The sequence below is a fragment of the Kwoniella newhampshirensis genome, chromosome 14 (genome assembly GCF_039105145.1).
Source record: "Kwoniella newhampshirensis strain CBS 13917 chromosome 14, whole genome shotgun sequence".
NCBI classification, from domain to species: domain Eukaryota; kingdom Fungi; phylum Basidiomycota; class Tremellomycetes; order Tremellales; family Cryptococcaceae; genus Kwoniella; species Kwoniella newhampshirensis.
In genome coordinates, this window is record NC_089967.1 from 301,121 (window position 1) to 314,293 (window position 13,173).

At 52.5% G+C, this 13,173-nt stretch overlaps 6 protein-coding genes across 6 annotated transcripts; 3 read left to right on the forward strand and 3 right to left on the reverse strand.

The window, feature by feature from the left end:
• Window positions 1-22: 22 nt before the first annotated feature.
• Window positions 23-2,400, forward strand: IAR55_006468 (uncharacterized protein; the record flags this gene model as incomplete). The annotated part of the gene is made up of 9 exons (XM_066949551.1): window positions 23-233; window positions 320-1,030; window positions 1,088-1,185; window positions 1,238-1,302; window positions 1,354-1,471; window positions 1,534-1,788; window positions 1,843-1,992; window positions 2,049-2,135; window positions 2,200-2,400. 9 exons carry the CDS (start codon window positions 23-25, stop codon window positions 2,398-2,400), a joined length of 1,896 nt encoding a protein of 631 aa, XP_066799845.1.
• Window positions 2,401-2,688: 288 nt separating this feature from the next.
• On the reverse strand, window positions 2,689-4,050 carry IAR55_006469 (uncharacterized protein; the record flags this gene model as incomplete). Its single annotated transcript, XM_066949552.1, has 4 exons — window positions 2,689-2,983; window positions 3,171-3,491; window positions 3,660-3,887; window positions 3,959-4,050. The coding sequence occupies 4 exons, from the start codon at window positions 4,048-4,050 to the stop codon at window positions 2,689-2,691; spliced, it is 936 nt and encodes a 311-aa protein (XP_066799846.1).
• Window positions 4,051-4,791: 741 nt separating this feature from the next.
• IAR55_006470 (uncharacterized protein) lies at window positions 4,792-6,678 on the forward strand (the record flags this gene model as incomplete). The annotated part of the gene is made up of 12 exons (XM_066949553.1): window positions 4,792-4,974; window positions 5,068-5,093; window positions 5,203-5,248; window positions 5,307-5,453; window positions 5,525-5,582; window positions 5,645-5,737; window positions 5,793-5,858; window positions 5,912-5,943; window positions 5,994-6,050; window positions 6,110-6,287; window positions 6,356-6,451; window positions 6,530-6,678. The coding sequence occupies 12 exons, from the start codon at window positions 4,792-4,794 to the stop codon at window positions 6,676-6,678; spliced, it is 1,131 nt and encodes a 376-aa protein (XP_066799847.1).
• A 220-nt stretch (window positions 6,679-6,898) lies between these two features.
• Window positions 6,899-8,197, reverse strand: IAR55_006471 (uncharacterized protein; the record flags this gene model as incomplete). The annotated part of the gene is made up of 3 exons (XM_066949554.1): window positions 6,899-7,590; window positions 7,657-8,036; window positions 8,085-8,197. The coding sequence occupies 3 exons, from the start codon at window positions 8,195-8,197 to the stop codon at window positions 6,899-6,901; spliced, it is 1,185 nt and encodes a 394-aa protein (XP_066799848.1).
• A 270-nt stretch (window positions 8,198-8,467) lies between these two features.
• Window positions 8,468-10,625, forward strand: IAR55_006472 (uncharacterized protein; the record flags this gene model as incomplete). Its single annotated transcript, XM_066949555.1, has 6 exons — window positions 8,468-8,552; window positions 8,768-9,031; window positions 9,081-9,125; window positions 9,197-9,665; window positions 9,742-9,942; window positions 10,004-10,625. 6 exons carry the CDS (start codon window positions 8,468-8,470, stop codon window positions 10,623-10,625), a joined length of 1,686 nt encoding a protein of 561 aa, XP_066799849.1.
• Window positions 10,626-10,751: 126 nt separating this feature from the next.
• Window positions 10,752-12,366, reverse strand: IAR55_006473 (uncharacterized protein; the record flags this gene model as incomplete). The annotated part of the gene is made up of 6 exons (XM_066949556.1): window positions 10,752-11,010; window positions 11,106-11,319; window positions 11,387-11,657; window positions 11,719-11,727; window positions 11,789-12,037; window positions 12,229-12,366. The coding sequence occupies 6 exons, from the start codon at window positions 12,364-12,366 to the stop codon at window positions 10,752-10,754; spliced, it is 1,140 nt and encodes a 379-aa protein (XP_066799850.1).
• Between the last annotated feature and the right edge of the window lie 807 nt (window positions 12,367-13,173).

The following is a 13,173-nucleotide window of genomic DNA, read 5'->3' on the forward strand; positions in this document are numbered from 1 at the left end:
CCGTGCATCTGACCCCGCCCACATGTCAGGTCCGTCACTCAAACGACGTCTATCATCGTCTTCCCTCACGTTTGGTCCCCAGGCCACAAAGAAGCAGCGCGTCGCCGAGCTCAGCAATCGTAGAAGCCGGATTCAAGCTACTTACCACAGGCCGCCGACAATGTTCAAGGCAGTCAAAGACTACGCTTATCAGACAGTGACTTCTCTCTTTGGTGGCAACAACACTTCCACGCGTAAGTCTGATTGACAGCTATCTTCCTAGACTCGAGCTGGTCATGATCACGAACGAGAAGCTGACAATGAGGCATGGACATTGCAGCATCAAAATCCTCCAACAAGTCAGAAGCAAGATCATTGTCTCCTACCAAATCTCCCACCTCGACACCTCGGCCGTCCGCCCCTACCGAGAGCCTCTCCACACTCCCCACTTCTTCTCGAATGTCTTCAGGGTCTGGGTCAAGTTCTGGGCCTGCTCCCGCACAACGCCGACCAAGTTATGAGCATCTTTATACCAGACAGCAATACCTTATGGACCCGATAGGAGCAGTGTTAGGTCTGATCGATAACAGAAGAGGAGATGGACCGAGTCGTCGCAAATCGACCTCCCCGGCCAAACCTGTACCCAATGCCAGACCAGAAGACGTTGACGAATATCGACGACGAAACGCAACATTGCCCATGATCACCCCCTCGGACAAACCTCGACGCCCAACTCCACCTCGACCCAATGTCACAGATTACGAAAGGCCAAGAAGGAAGTATCGCTGGCTTTCATCCGATCGACATACATCGCCCTCGTCTTCAAATGAATCGACAGTATCGAGCAGAGCGCGCAGAGGGAAGAAATACAGAAGCAATATGCGGGATCCCAAGACACTGGAGAGGGTTCAGCAGTCAAAGAGACAATCGATGATCAAGCCTTTGGAGCATGACGATGATCCAAAAGTCGTCAAGGCTGTGAAACGGGTGCAAAAGCTCCTGTCAATCAATCCTGCTGGTAAAGCCAAAGAGCTTATGATGAAAGATCTAGGTGGGTCACTTCAAGTGAATGGACCGGTGATGGCTGACCGTGACCTGGATGTGACAGTGCTGCAAACGGGTCTGAGCCAGAAAGAAGCATATCGAAGATTACTGAACCTTCAGTCGAACAAGCCGACATTGGACGAAAAGCTCAAAACAACACCGGTGAGTTGTCCACTCAGCCTTTCTGCACCGAGCTGAATCGGTACGTTGGCAGAAACCATATCGACCTGAGATTACCCATCAGATTGGTAAGGACGCGTTGATGCGTATAAAGAGCCGGTGAGCAGCACGTGTCTCTGCTGGGAAGGATGAGGGCTGACACCTTGGCAGACCGAAGTACAAAACACTCGACGACCTCGTGAGAGAGCATGAGGAGAGAGATAGGGAGATCGATGCTCGACTGAAGCCGTCCGTGCCGGCGAAGCTCTCACGAGAGAAAGAAGCAGTCGTACGTCATCCTGGTCTGTTTGTTAACCCCTGGCTGATGCTTGTCCGTCCGATTATCACCAGGTCGACAACAACCTCCGGAATCCCGGCTTCAAAGCTACCCTCTCGACGGCCGAGGTCAATTCGGGCTCAATCCGCCGACTCAGGCCTAATACTTGGCTGGACGACGAGATCATGAACGCCTACTGTGCGCTGATGACAGATAGAGCGCAAGTGGACGGAACAAAGAGAAGAGTTCACTACCTGAACTCGTTCTTTTATGCCAAGCTGGTGGACCAGGGTTATGAAAAGGCAAGGCTAAAGCGATGGACCAAGAAGGTGAGTTTGCGCCATGAGATTGAGAAAGTATACGTGCTGACATCTGGAGGTCAGATCGATATCTTCGACCTTGACGTCCTCGTCTTCCCGATCAATCTCGGTAATATGCATTGGACCGCTTGTGCCGTCAACTTTGACAAGAAAAGAGTGGAATACTACGACTCGATGGGCGATGGCACTGGCAACAGGGCTGGGGTCTTTCGCGTGAGTGTTTGTTCATCTCTGGTTCGTGGCAGTGCACTGCTCAAGCGTGTCAACAGGCTGTCAGGGGCTACCTCGATGCTGAGCATCGAGAGAAGAAAGGTCAACCGTTCGACTTTACCGGTTGGGAAAATCACTTCAACGAGGTGAGTAGGGTGTCGAGTCGTACGGCTCACCTCTGCTGTCAGTGTGCTGATGATGTAACACCAGAACACGCCTCAACAGGACAACGGTTCAGATTGCGGTGTGTTCTCGTGTCAGACTCTGGAGATGATCACGCGGGGAAGAGATCTGGTCAAGCAGGGCTTCGAATTCACGGCGAAGGATATGCCATTCATGAGACGATTGATGATCTGGGAGATTGGAAAGGGGAAGCTGGAAAAGAGGGAATGGGGACAGCCTGCTCTGTGAGCGGGCAATCGTCGTACTTCAACTAGTCGGTGAGACGAAGTGCAGGAGAGACGTTGGAGATACCTTTCGAGATACATATAATTCCGAGTACTCTGACCATTTGTTTGTATTTGTACCATCAGTGTAAATAGTAACCAAAGGTGCAATAGAGAAAAGAGATCCATGCATAGGACGGAGTATGACCCTTTGTTAAAAGAGAATATGACTTGAACAGATCTATCTATATCTTGAATGTGACTCCTCATCCGATCGACCAGGCTTTTCTGAACCCCGGTCTCAATATCCAAGTTATTTATCTTTCTTCCCTTCCGCCGACCTCGACCCCGACGCTGATCCTGCCTGATCCTGCTTCTTCTTGAGAGCAGCCCGATGCGCCGCAGACTTTTGTTCAGGAGTGATGGTGATCCTCCCAGGGGCGGGTGTGCCAGGAGCAGGCGGAGCGGGAGTCCTGGGTCTGTGTAGCCATTGGAGCAATGCTTGACCTGCCCAGCTGACCAGGATCATCAACGGCCATTTGGGGATCCTAGCTGTGTACTTGGTGATTCGGGCGGTGAGGTCGATGTATAGCTCGATGAGCCAGGCGCTGTGGAGAGGAGGGTCAGCCCGAGGAGTGGATGGGATGCGATCCAGGGGAGGGCTGATAAAGAATGTTACGGCATGGAGGAAGACAAAGCAAGGACACTAAAGGAGGCAGGAGCGTGCAGATTAACTCTGTGGTGGGGAACGAACAAGTAGAGGAACGTGATCAGATCGAGTACAACACCACTCACCGATTACCACCTTTGGCCCATTCAGACTCCCAGAGAGGTGCAGTATCCCAATTCCCCTTCTCAAAGATGGTCCACAAGATCTCCGGATCGGTCTTGATCTGATTCCCTCTGACGAACCGCAGCTTCTCGCCCTTGTCAGTGATGATCACCAACCAAGGAGGTTTGAACAACATCCATCGGGAACAGGTCTTCCATTCGTCGACGTAATTGAGACGGGCGAATTTGAACTCGGTTCGGAGGGTATTGGCCTTGGCAAGTATCGAGGTGTTCTTGTGCACTTCGACGACTTTGCTGGATTCCAGTTCGGTCGGGAGACCGTGGCTGCGGTTGCGTGTTGTCAATACGTTTCACTATCGTGATTTCCAATGACCCTTTTGAGGCAGGACGAGTCCACTGAGCGATTGCTCATCCCCAGCACCCCTAAACGGCGAGCGTGGACGCGAGCTCAGGCAACCGCTTGTCCATCTCCGAAGGATAACCTGCACTCACACAAGCACAAGCCAAACGTCATCCTCTGATCCGCCCTGGATCACCTCGTCGATGTTCTCATCTGTCAACCTCACGATCCCATCCTTGAGATCGGCCTCCTTCTGCGCTTCGACATCGGTCGTCTGACCATTGAGTCCGGCTTTCACCAATCTCTTCACCATGTCGACGACACCCTCGCCACCAGCGTCACCGGCGGCCGAAGCAGCTGCTGGAGTGGAAGATGCATCACTGAGGGACAGAGATGTTCAATGTCAGCTGATCAGATCATATCCCGGAAGACGGATGCCGGGGGAACGGACCTTGGGATGGTCGATTCGTCCGCGACGGTCGATATCGATAAGAGGAACAAGGTCACCAGGAAAGAAAGCAACCATGATCTGAGAGACAACATGTTCGGCCGAGCACGAGCAGGCCTGTCACCACCCAAAGACAGTCGGGTCCGGCAAGATGTACACCGAGGAATGAAAGAGAAAGGACAAGGAGAGGAGTGATGGATCGGATTGGATATAGGGATCTATCTATCTTTACGTTGCACCCATGTTTCGGCATGCTGTTTCCAACCCACGCGGTATCACGCCAAAACGCAGTGACGGGGTTCGGTGATGACCGAGGTTGCGCTGCTTTCGGCAAGTGACCAGAGTCCAACCAAGGTTTTCAACTCGTGACACGTCATCAGATTTCATCTCTATCTCTGACTCACACCACGCAATAGCCACGTTTATTATGGGTTAGTTAGTAGTTCCCACACAGGGACCTTTTCTAGGCGCCAAGAAGGGGGTGGGGACGGCGAGGTGGGGGATGATGCCGAATGTGACAGGGCATATCTTCGCCCCCCACCCAGAGAGACGTGCATGTCAACGGTAAAGTAGTATAGCAATGTGCGAGATCGGAGCTGTGTGCCGATAGGAGAGATCGCACCGCTTAAGGGCATTCAGATTATTACCCGAGTGGAGGCAAGCACATTATCTGTCTGTCGCCTTTTCGCCACCACCATCTATATATAAACGCAACCAAACGGTCCAGTGCAACCGCTCCTGCTAACTCATCGCCTTTATTCCCAGACCACTTCACACGACTCACACTCAAGTTCGGATCATATATACATACACGAGGTATCAACCGCACAAGAACAATGTCGGCACCCGCACCAGACTACGCTAAGCCTTCCATGGACGGAACCGCCGTCAACGTCAACGGTGGTAAGCAACATGTCTCGATCAACGACAACGATCTCGACAGGTATGTCACCGATGAGCAACCTCGACAGGCAAAGATGCGAATGTCAGGGGCGACCACCTCTGAGGGCGGTCTCATGGTGGGTACTTCAGGCTTCATTATCATCAACAGAAGTGCTTGGACACGGCTTGGGCAGAAGTAACAGCTGATCGTGGGTTTGCCGATCGGATAGACCGTTCAGCCTTTGAGGAAGGATGAGTGAGTGAATCTCTCGGTCCACGATCCGTTGGCGACATGTTATCCCTGGCGTAGAGTGTCCGCAATCCCCACATCGCTGCGCAGCCCGACTAATTTATCTCATCCGCAGGATGCAGCCATCTTACGCTCAAGACTTGGGAACCGGCTCGATCCAGGTAGGCGCTTTACCTCCGATCTCCGCCCGCTCGGCTAACGTTATCAATCTCCACCCAGCACGGCTTCTATGGATCGATGATGAACGGTCTCGGATCGCTCGTCGGTAACATCGGAATGGTCCCATGCTGCCCGTTCCCCAACCCCTTCAAGAGCATCGATCAAGGTTCCGTTGGTCTCATCTCTCGATTCGGTCAGTTCTACAAGGTGAGTCGCACAAGGTCCATCGAGAGCATCACGAGAGCATCAAACCGTGCTGATGCGATCCATCCACGTAGTCCGTCGACCCCGGTCTAGTCAAGGTCAACGTCTGCACAGAGAATGTCAGAATCGTCGGTATGTCCCCCACAATCTGTGCACGCACCAGAGAAGATTACTCACCCCACTCAATGCCACAGACGTTAAGATCCAACTCACTTCGGTCCCTCGTCAGACCGTCCAGACCAAAGACAACGTCTCCGTTGATGTCGACAGTGTTATCTGCTGGCATGGTGAGTCTGTAGCTAGCTTACTAACAAGTGATCCAAGCTCAATCTTCCTCTCCAGTCATCTCTCCATACCGTGCGGCATTCGGTATCAACGACGTGAGGACAGCTCTCGTTGAGCGAGCTCGTGAGTTAGCTTGTTTCGTTTTCGGGTTTGCCAGCCACTGATTCTCTTTACAGAAACCACTCTTCGACAGGTGGTTGGTGGTAGGGTGAGTCTAATTAACTTAGGAAGAAATCCGGCTCTGACCTAGTTCGACAGGTGCTCCAAAGCGTCATCTCCGATCGAGAGGGTCTTGCTCAGGAAGTCGCCGAGATTGTGAGCATTCCCATGACAAATGGTGGAGCGATTACACAGCTAACGATCACCTTTTCAAGATCGAGGCAACCGCAGAGAAGTGGGGTGTAGCCATCGAGTCAATCCTTCTAAAGGACATCAACTTCTCCGTGGAGCTCCAGCAATCCTTGTCGAGCGCTGCGACTCAGAAGAGAATCGGTGAGAGCAAGGTCATTGCTGCTAGGGCCGAAGTCGATGCGGCCAAGTTGATGAGGCAGGGTGAGTGATTTGACCCAAACCTTGGGAGCAGGATCGAGGTGAACGCTGACAACGGTACTCAACCACAGCCGCCGATATCCTCGCCTCTCCCGCTGCCATGCAAATCCGACAGCTAGAGGCCTTGCAGAACATGGCGCGATCTGCCGGCAGTAAGGTCGTATTTGGTGAGTGGTCACAACGACGTCATGGCCCGGTCGACGCCATACGTCCGCAGCGGTCTATGCTGACATTAATTATCTTAGTTCCGATGAATCTCGGCGGCATGGGCGCTGCTGGTATCGACAACGTCACCCAGCAGATCGCTGCTTCCTCTCACGACGACGGTCACGGTGAAAGCTCTCACGGGCTCGCCAGCAATGCGGGATTGATCACCTCGATGGCGAACGTCTGAGCGAGATGACCGAAGAAGGGATTAGAAGGATCCGTGAAGCAACAGAAGATTTCTTTTTCGTGGTTTGTGAATATAGTGTCTGCCGTGTGACTTAATGATTCGATGAGAACAAGTGTATAACTACCAGATATTGGAATGCAGAACGTCATGCAATGCAGTTATAATACAGTGATGCTTGTGGCGAATACAATGAGGTGAGACACGAGAGTACAGTCTCTGATCACTTCCTTCTCCTCGCCAACTCTTTCTCGAATCTAGCTTTCTTGGGTCTGCCCCCCCGAGCATCGTCACCACCTGATCTTCTTCGACCTTTACCTCGCTCCAGAGCGCCGCCTCTGTCGCCCAATTTGCCCACACCGTCCCAAACACCTTTACTACCTCTCTCACCGAGAACACCTTCCAACTCGGCTTCGAGACCATTCCTACCTCTTCTACCTCTCGAATGACCGATCCCATAACCCATCGCGAGAGCAGCCTCGTCCTCTCTCCTCCTCTTCTGTTCTCGTTTCGAAGTGACCAATCTCGTCATGTTCTCCTCTTCAAACTCGTTGATCCTGGCCAGTTCCGCCGCTCGTTTCTGCGAGATCGAATTGGTGTGTTTCAATGCCGCAGCGGAAGTCGTCACGGGACGGACTGAGAGACCAGAAGTCGATTCGAGTAATGGAGCGCCGTCCATCGTGGCCGCGAACTCGGACAAGAGCGCAGGGGCTTTTCGGGCATTTCGTGGTGTCTTGAGTGATGAGGAAGAAGATTCGGTGTAGGGTACAGCGGCGACTCGTGGAGGTCTGTATACCCCGTTTCGGTTGGATGATTCGCCTTCGGAATCGGACGCGGTCGCGTATTCTCGTCTGGCCTTGGGCTCGGCCCGAGAAGTGAGGATCGCAGAGGGATTAGGACGGAATGATAGTGGGTCTGCGACGATCCAAATATGGTCAGCGGGATCCCCAGACAAGCTTTGAACAAGGGTCAAGAGCTCACCGTCTTCCGCGTCATCTGGAACTTCTTGACCCCTCTTCTCCTCAGCCTCAGCAAGTCCGACGAGTTTCTTGATCTGATAATCAAGCTTGCTCTCCAGTCCTCTGACCTTTTCCATGACCTCCTGACTCAAGACCAATTCGCCGGCAAGCTCATCGGCGGCTATTTGCGCTGTGTCAATTGCATCGCGTGAGCGAGAGGATGAGGCGAAGGGGGTTGAAAACGCTGAAGAGGTCGATGCGTCGGGTAGAAGGGGTGCATTGGTGAGACGTAGTGCGAGGAGGATGATGAGATTGTGTAGTGATGATAAGAGGAGATGGGGTCGGAGGAGGAGAAGGGAGAGACCGGATGAGAAATCAAGAGATGGGTCGATGTTTCGAGCTCTGCAAATGGCGTGTCAGCATTGAACAGTTTCTGATCAAGGAGCTCACTTTGTGACGAGAGGAGTCGACGAAGATGTAGTAGCATCGACGGCTGTCTGTATAGTCCCAAATGATTTCAAGACATCCTCAGTCGAGAGGACAGCCTCGGAATCACCCTCCATCTTGACAGGGATTCGGTAAACTTCCATCGTCCAACATTAGCTCAGATCCTCACTTCTAGAGATAGATTGAGCGAAGGCAAGGATGATCGAGAACGTTTCCTCAGTCACGAGTTTTCTAGGCTCGCTCCACTCTACTAAAGTGGATTCAAAAGGCGTATAATCTATGCTCGCTCTCTTTGGAGGAGCTCAGTGCCCAGTGCAGTAGCATCTTTGGAAATTGTTCAAGGAGGGGAATGGAAATGGAGGAGAAGCTGCTGACGAGCAAGCTCGATGGGTTTGACGTATATGTCAGGACTCGCCTCAGGACTCACCTGTTCGAGGTCCGGTGCGAAGAACTTGGGGATGAGTGAAAGATGTAAGAGAGGAAGAAGAGAAAGTTGAAAGATGGACTGAAAATTGGTTCGAGGTGATCTCATCTCTTTATATTTGCCACCCATTTTCGATACCTCCACTTGCTACGCCCTGCCGGAGAGGTTACATGTTGTTGATGATTCTCTTCTGGTATCCCACTTCTTTCATTTCATTTCTTTCACTTCTTCCACTTCGGCTCACTACCTTTTAGTCAACAAGGTGGCAATGTCACCACGACAAGTGCAATGACCAGTCTCTTCCCATCGTCAGCTTCGCCGCTATCCTCGTCATCTTCGACGACATACCATTCGTCAGACGCCGCCTCACCGACAGGATCAAAATGGCCGGTCCTTCGAAATGCTGTCAAAGCCGCCAGCGCCGTCAAGGAGAAGAGTAAAGACAAAGCTTCCGAGAGCCTTTCAGTCTCGACGCCCCAGAGCTCTGCCTCGGCTGCCTTGGCTCGGTCGTTCGTTCTCTTTGCAGGTCAGCTCGGAGTAACACCACATCGGAGCAGAGCTGATGAGTCGCAAAGGTTTCCTCTTTCGAAGACCGTCAAAGCTGTTCAAGCCTAATCGAGGTCAGCTATCAACGCATGTGGAAGCCGGAACGGGACTAGCTGACCTTGAAACTTGACATCACTATCCACAGTCGACACATGGGCAGGGCTACGTTCATTGGCCATATCATCCGACCAGACCTTATCTCCTTCATTCATCCGGGATCTCCTCCGACGAAAATCAGGTGTCATAGCTCTGACATTGACACTCTTACCGCCCATGATGGTCAATGCGACACTGGGATTCCTGCTCTTCACAAGTCATTCACTCCTCTCACTAGGTCTTGCAAGATTGCAGTTTTTCCAGAGGAAAGATGATCAGGAGGAAGGCGATGAGAAGGAATCGTTACTCGTCGATCACGAGACGGCTGGAGAGGAATATCCATTGACCCGAGCTGAAGGAGAAAGGGCAGGGGCGAAAGAAGAGAAGATCACACTGGAGACCTTGATGCGTGGCCCCAGTGTGATTCCCAATCATCCGACTTTGCTCTCGGCGCTGGCAGGCGCAGGAGCGGGTTTGGTCCAGGGAGCCGCTTTCACCCCGGTGGAAAATGTTGTAAGGTGGGCTGGCAGAGCGGGGTTTCCCGTGTGTCAAGCACCTTCGAAGATGCTCATGAACCATATCTTCCTTTCGCAGATTCCTCCACCAATCCACCTCATCTCTCACGCTGCTTTTCGCTCGACTCACTCGCCTTCCGATGCCAAATGTGCCTCCGGCGTTCGACGCTTCGCAACCTGCAACGCCTTTGCAGGCTATCAGGAATCTGTTCAGCAGCGAGGCTTGGCGTAAAAATCCCTCTTGGTGGACAGGTTGGCGGTGGGCCATCGCGAGGGATGCGTGCGTCGGCTGTCGCTTCACTTCAATAACATCAGCTAGCTGACGCCTTGTCTCGTCTCAGTCTAAGCTACAGCTGTTTCTTCGCTGCGTTCGACATGACTCGACGGGTCAGTCTCCGAGTCAAAGCTTTGTTCGGAGGGAACATCGAGAAAGACTGGGACAGCTTTCTGGTGATTGGTTTCCCTTCTGACGCTGATCTGTCCGGTCGTTCTATACCCGTTCCCTCAAACGATGTGAATGCGGAGACCAAACCGTCTGTCCCGACCATCGCCAGGGTGGCTCAGGCGACGACCATTGTGACCGGTGGGATCCTGGCGAGTCTGCTCGCGGAGGTGGTGGGAAGACCATTCAGAGCTTGTCAGAGGATCATGCAGCTTGACAGTCAGACGGGGACTGCTGCTCGAATTCAAGCGAGGACGTCTACGGCTACAAATGCTCAAGGCATACCTCGTTTCGCTGCGACTCGACCGAATCCGATCATCCAGACTTTCCGAACAAAAGGATTACATCCGTTCTTGTACCCTGATAATCCCCCGCCGACAGCTACGAAGCCGATAGAGAGCGCTCTGGCGAGAGATGGAAGGATGAAGAGAGTGATGAAAAGGATGGGATGGAGACTCGCGGCTGTCGGACCGTGGGGATTTGGTTTCTTAGTCTGGGCCTGGGTCGGTGGAGAGGTATAGACACAATATATAGGACTAGATTATACCCAGCACAAATGACAATCCCAAGCATGTACCTCACATAATGATGCGTCTTTTGCTCTAACATGTCCGGATGACCGGAACTTCTATCCATCTCGCTCACAGCTAGGCCAGCTCGCCCGCGCCCTGCTGAGTCGCATCGTGCTCCAAAACCTGCTCTCCGAGTTCTCTCGCGACGCCGCATTTAGTCAGGACGCTGATCAATCCGCCCTCCTTCTCCGTCGCGGCGAGCAGCGCAGCCTCTTCTTCGGGAGATCGGACGAGCATCATGCCTGCGTATCCTAACGAGTTGAGTTCCAATGGTGGGTGAGGTGCTGGAAGGGGGAACGAAGGTGCAGATCGAGGGATGAGATGGATATGATCTCTGCGTGAGGGTGAGCGATGAACGATAAGTCGAGTCAGATCAGCGAGTGTTCAAATCATGAAGCCAGGTTACACCGAAACCGACGACAAACTCACAGAGTCATGAGCAGGTTCCAGCCGCCTTGTCTGTCGGCACCATCTCGTCTGGCCGAATCGAAGGCCATATCTAGCAGTTTCATGAGAGCAGGGGCGAGGACGTCTATCAGTTGTTCTGTCGTCTTGTCGTCGAGTGGAAAGGGCACAGCTGTGGAAGGTGGTAAGGGGTGAACGACATGGAGATACGGGACGTTGGGAAGGATGATCGCTCGGTCTGCGGCAAGTCAGTCTGGCGTCTAATACGACTGTCTCGCTGCAAGAAGGACAACGGGGAAACTCACCTGGCCTATCGAACGTGACTCCCTGAACCCATTCTTCGACCGGAGCTCTACCCCCTGGAACCTCTACGAATTGCAGATGTCTCCATTTCTGACTCGCCCCAGCGCCTTCTCCACCGTTGTAGAACGCCAGCAGTCTTCGTGGTCGAGTAGGATGTCTCGATGCGGCCAAGAGGATCGAATATGCCAAGGCGAGTTGGGGAGGGGTAGGTGGGAGTGATTGGGGTTGATAAGTCGGTGGACAGAGGAGGATATGTTCGGGCAAGAGCGAGTACTGCAGAGTGTGTCAGCTGTGGGTCATGTCTTGCAAACGAGCCCTGCCTTGAGTTACTGACCTTGTTGAACTGAAGACGCATTGTTAGCTGTTTGACCACTCGGTTCCCTCGAACAAAACTGTTGGCTCACCAAAACAGACATCCCTTCCTCGCCTTCGAATCCAGCTAGACACCCCACATACAGCTCGGGGACATAGGGCGGCTTGAAGGGCTCGTCCTTGTTCTGCTTGTCCACATGTTCGGACGGCGCATCATCTCCATCACTGGCTATCCGAGGCCGTTTCTTGTCGGGCGAACCGGTGGTCGAACGTACGGCTGCTAAGGCTTCCGATTTCGCTTTGGCTTTGTCTTGCAATGCAGGGCAGAGCCGGACGTTGAACTGTGGGTGAGGTAAGCCAGGTCACTGTTGAAGAGTCGCATCGACGAGAAGTGAGGAGTGGGGATCAAGTAAGCTGGATCAAAGTGGCCACAAAAAAGAGGAAAGAAGAAAAGATGTGATTTTTTGGCGACCTGCAGCCAAGCAGGAATTGTGACACTGCATTCACGCAACGCTCACAAGACAAGACTCACCCTTCGACCATCCGAGTAGATGTCTTTCGCTTCACTGCGGAAGAAAAACAGCTGACCACTTTGTTTTGCCTCTTCGAATTTCTGAGGGAGAAGAGACAAGATATCAGTGGGCGAGGAAGGGTTGGCAGGGTATGCCATGGTGTGTTTCGATGAAGGTCGGCTGCGCGTCTGTATCCGCGATGAAGATATCGCTCTGTTCGACCGTCCTGTTGATTGTCTTCTGAGAATAGAGACCAGTCGATGCATGGGTTGCACCTGATGATTTGGGAGGAAATGTTGGATTGGATGACGTTTGATTCCAGTTGACTTTTAGCGAGCGACAGCGCGTTTGCAGTGGAAGTGGCAATGTGGCGGGCATCACACATCCATCATCACCTCGAGGTCTGATGCTCGTGTGGAATTCTGTTATCACGGTACATGAGCTGCGAAAGAATGCGCAGATTGAGACATTGAGGTCAGGAGCCGATGCACGCAGCGATCTGAAGACTGCTGGCTCCGCCCAGACAAAACCCGCTATGCTATTGGAGGAGAACGACTCCTCAATTGGAGGGAATGTTAAGTTATCACCTCAAATTGCGTTCGTGTTCGAAACATGCTTACTTCGCCAAAGAAGTTGCTTGCTTGAGCAATACGCCATCAAACATTGGGTGAACGCATGAACAAGCGAATGAATGTAAGCACTTGCTTGGTGCTTGGAGATTCGAACCAAGGTACGATCACATCGTAAGCAACTTGACGGGTATTTGACCCCTTGTCTCCCATTAAACAACAGCTCTACCATACTCAACTGACCTATCTTCTGACGAACGTGCTTGAGTCTATGATGACATCGTACACGAGGTGTTGAAAATCAACCCAAAAGCCCCTCTCCCTCACCTGCAGGTCCGATTCTTGAGCCGCAGGTGTGATTACATCTGTTTTCCACCCTAAACGCACTTAAAGCAT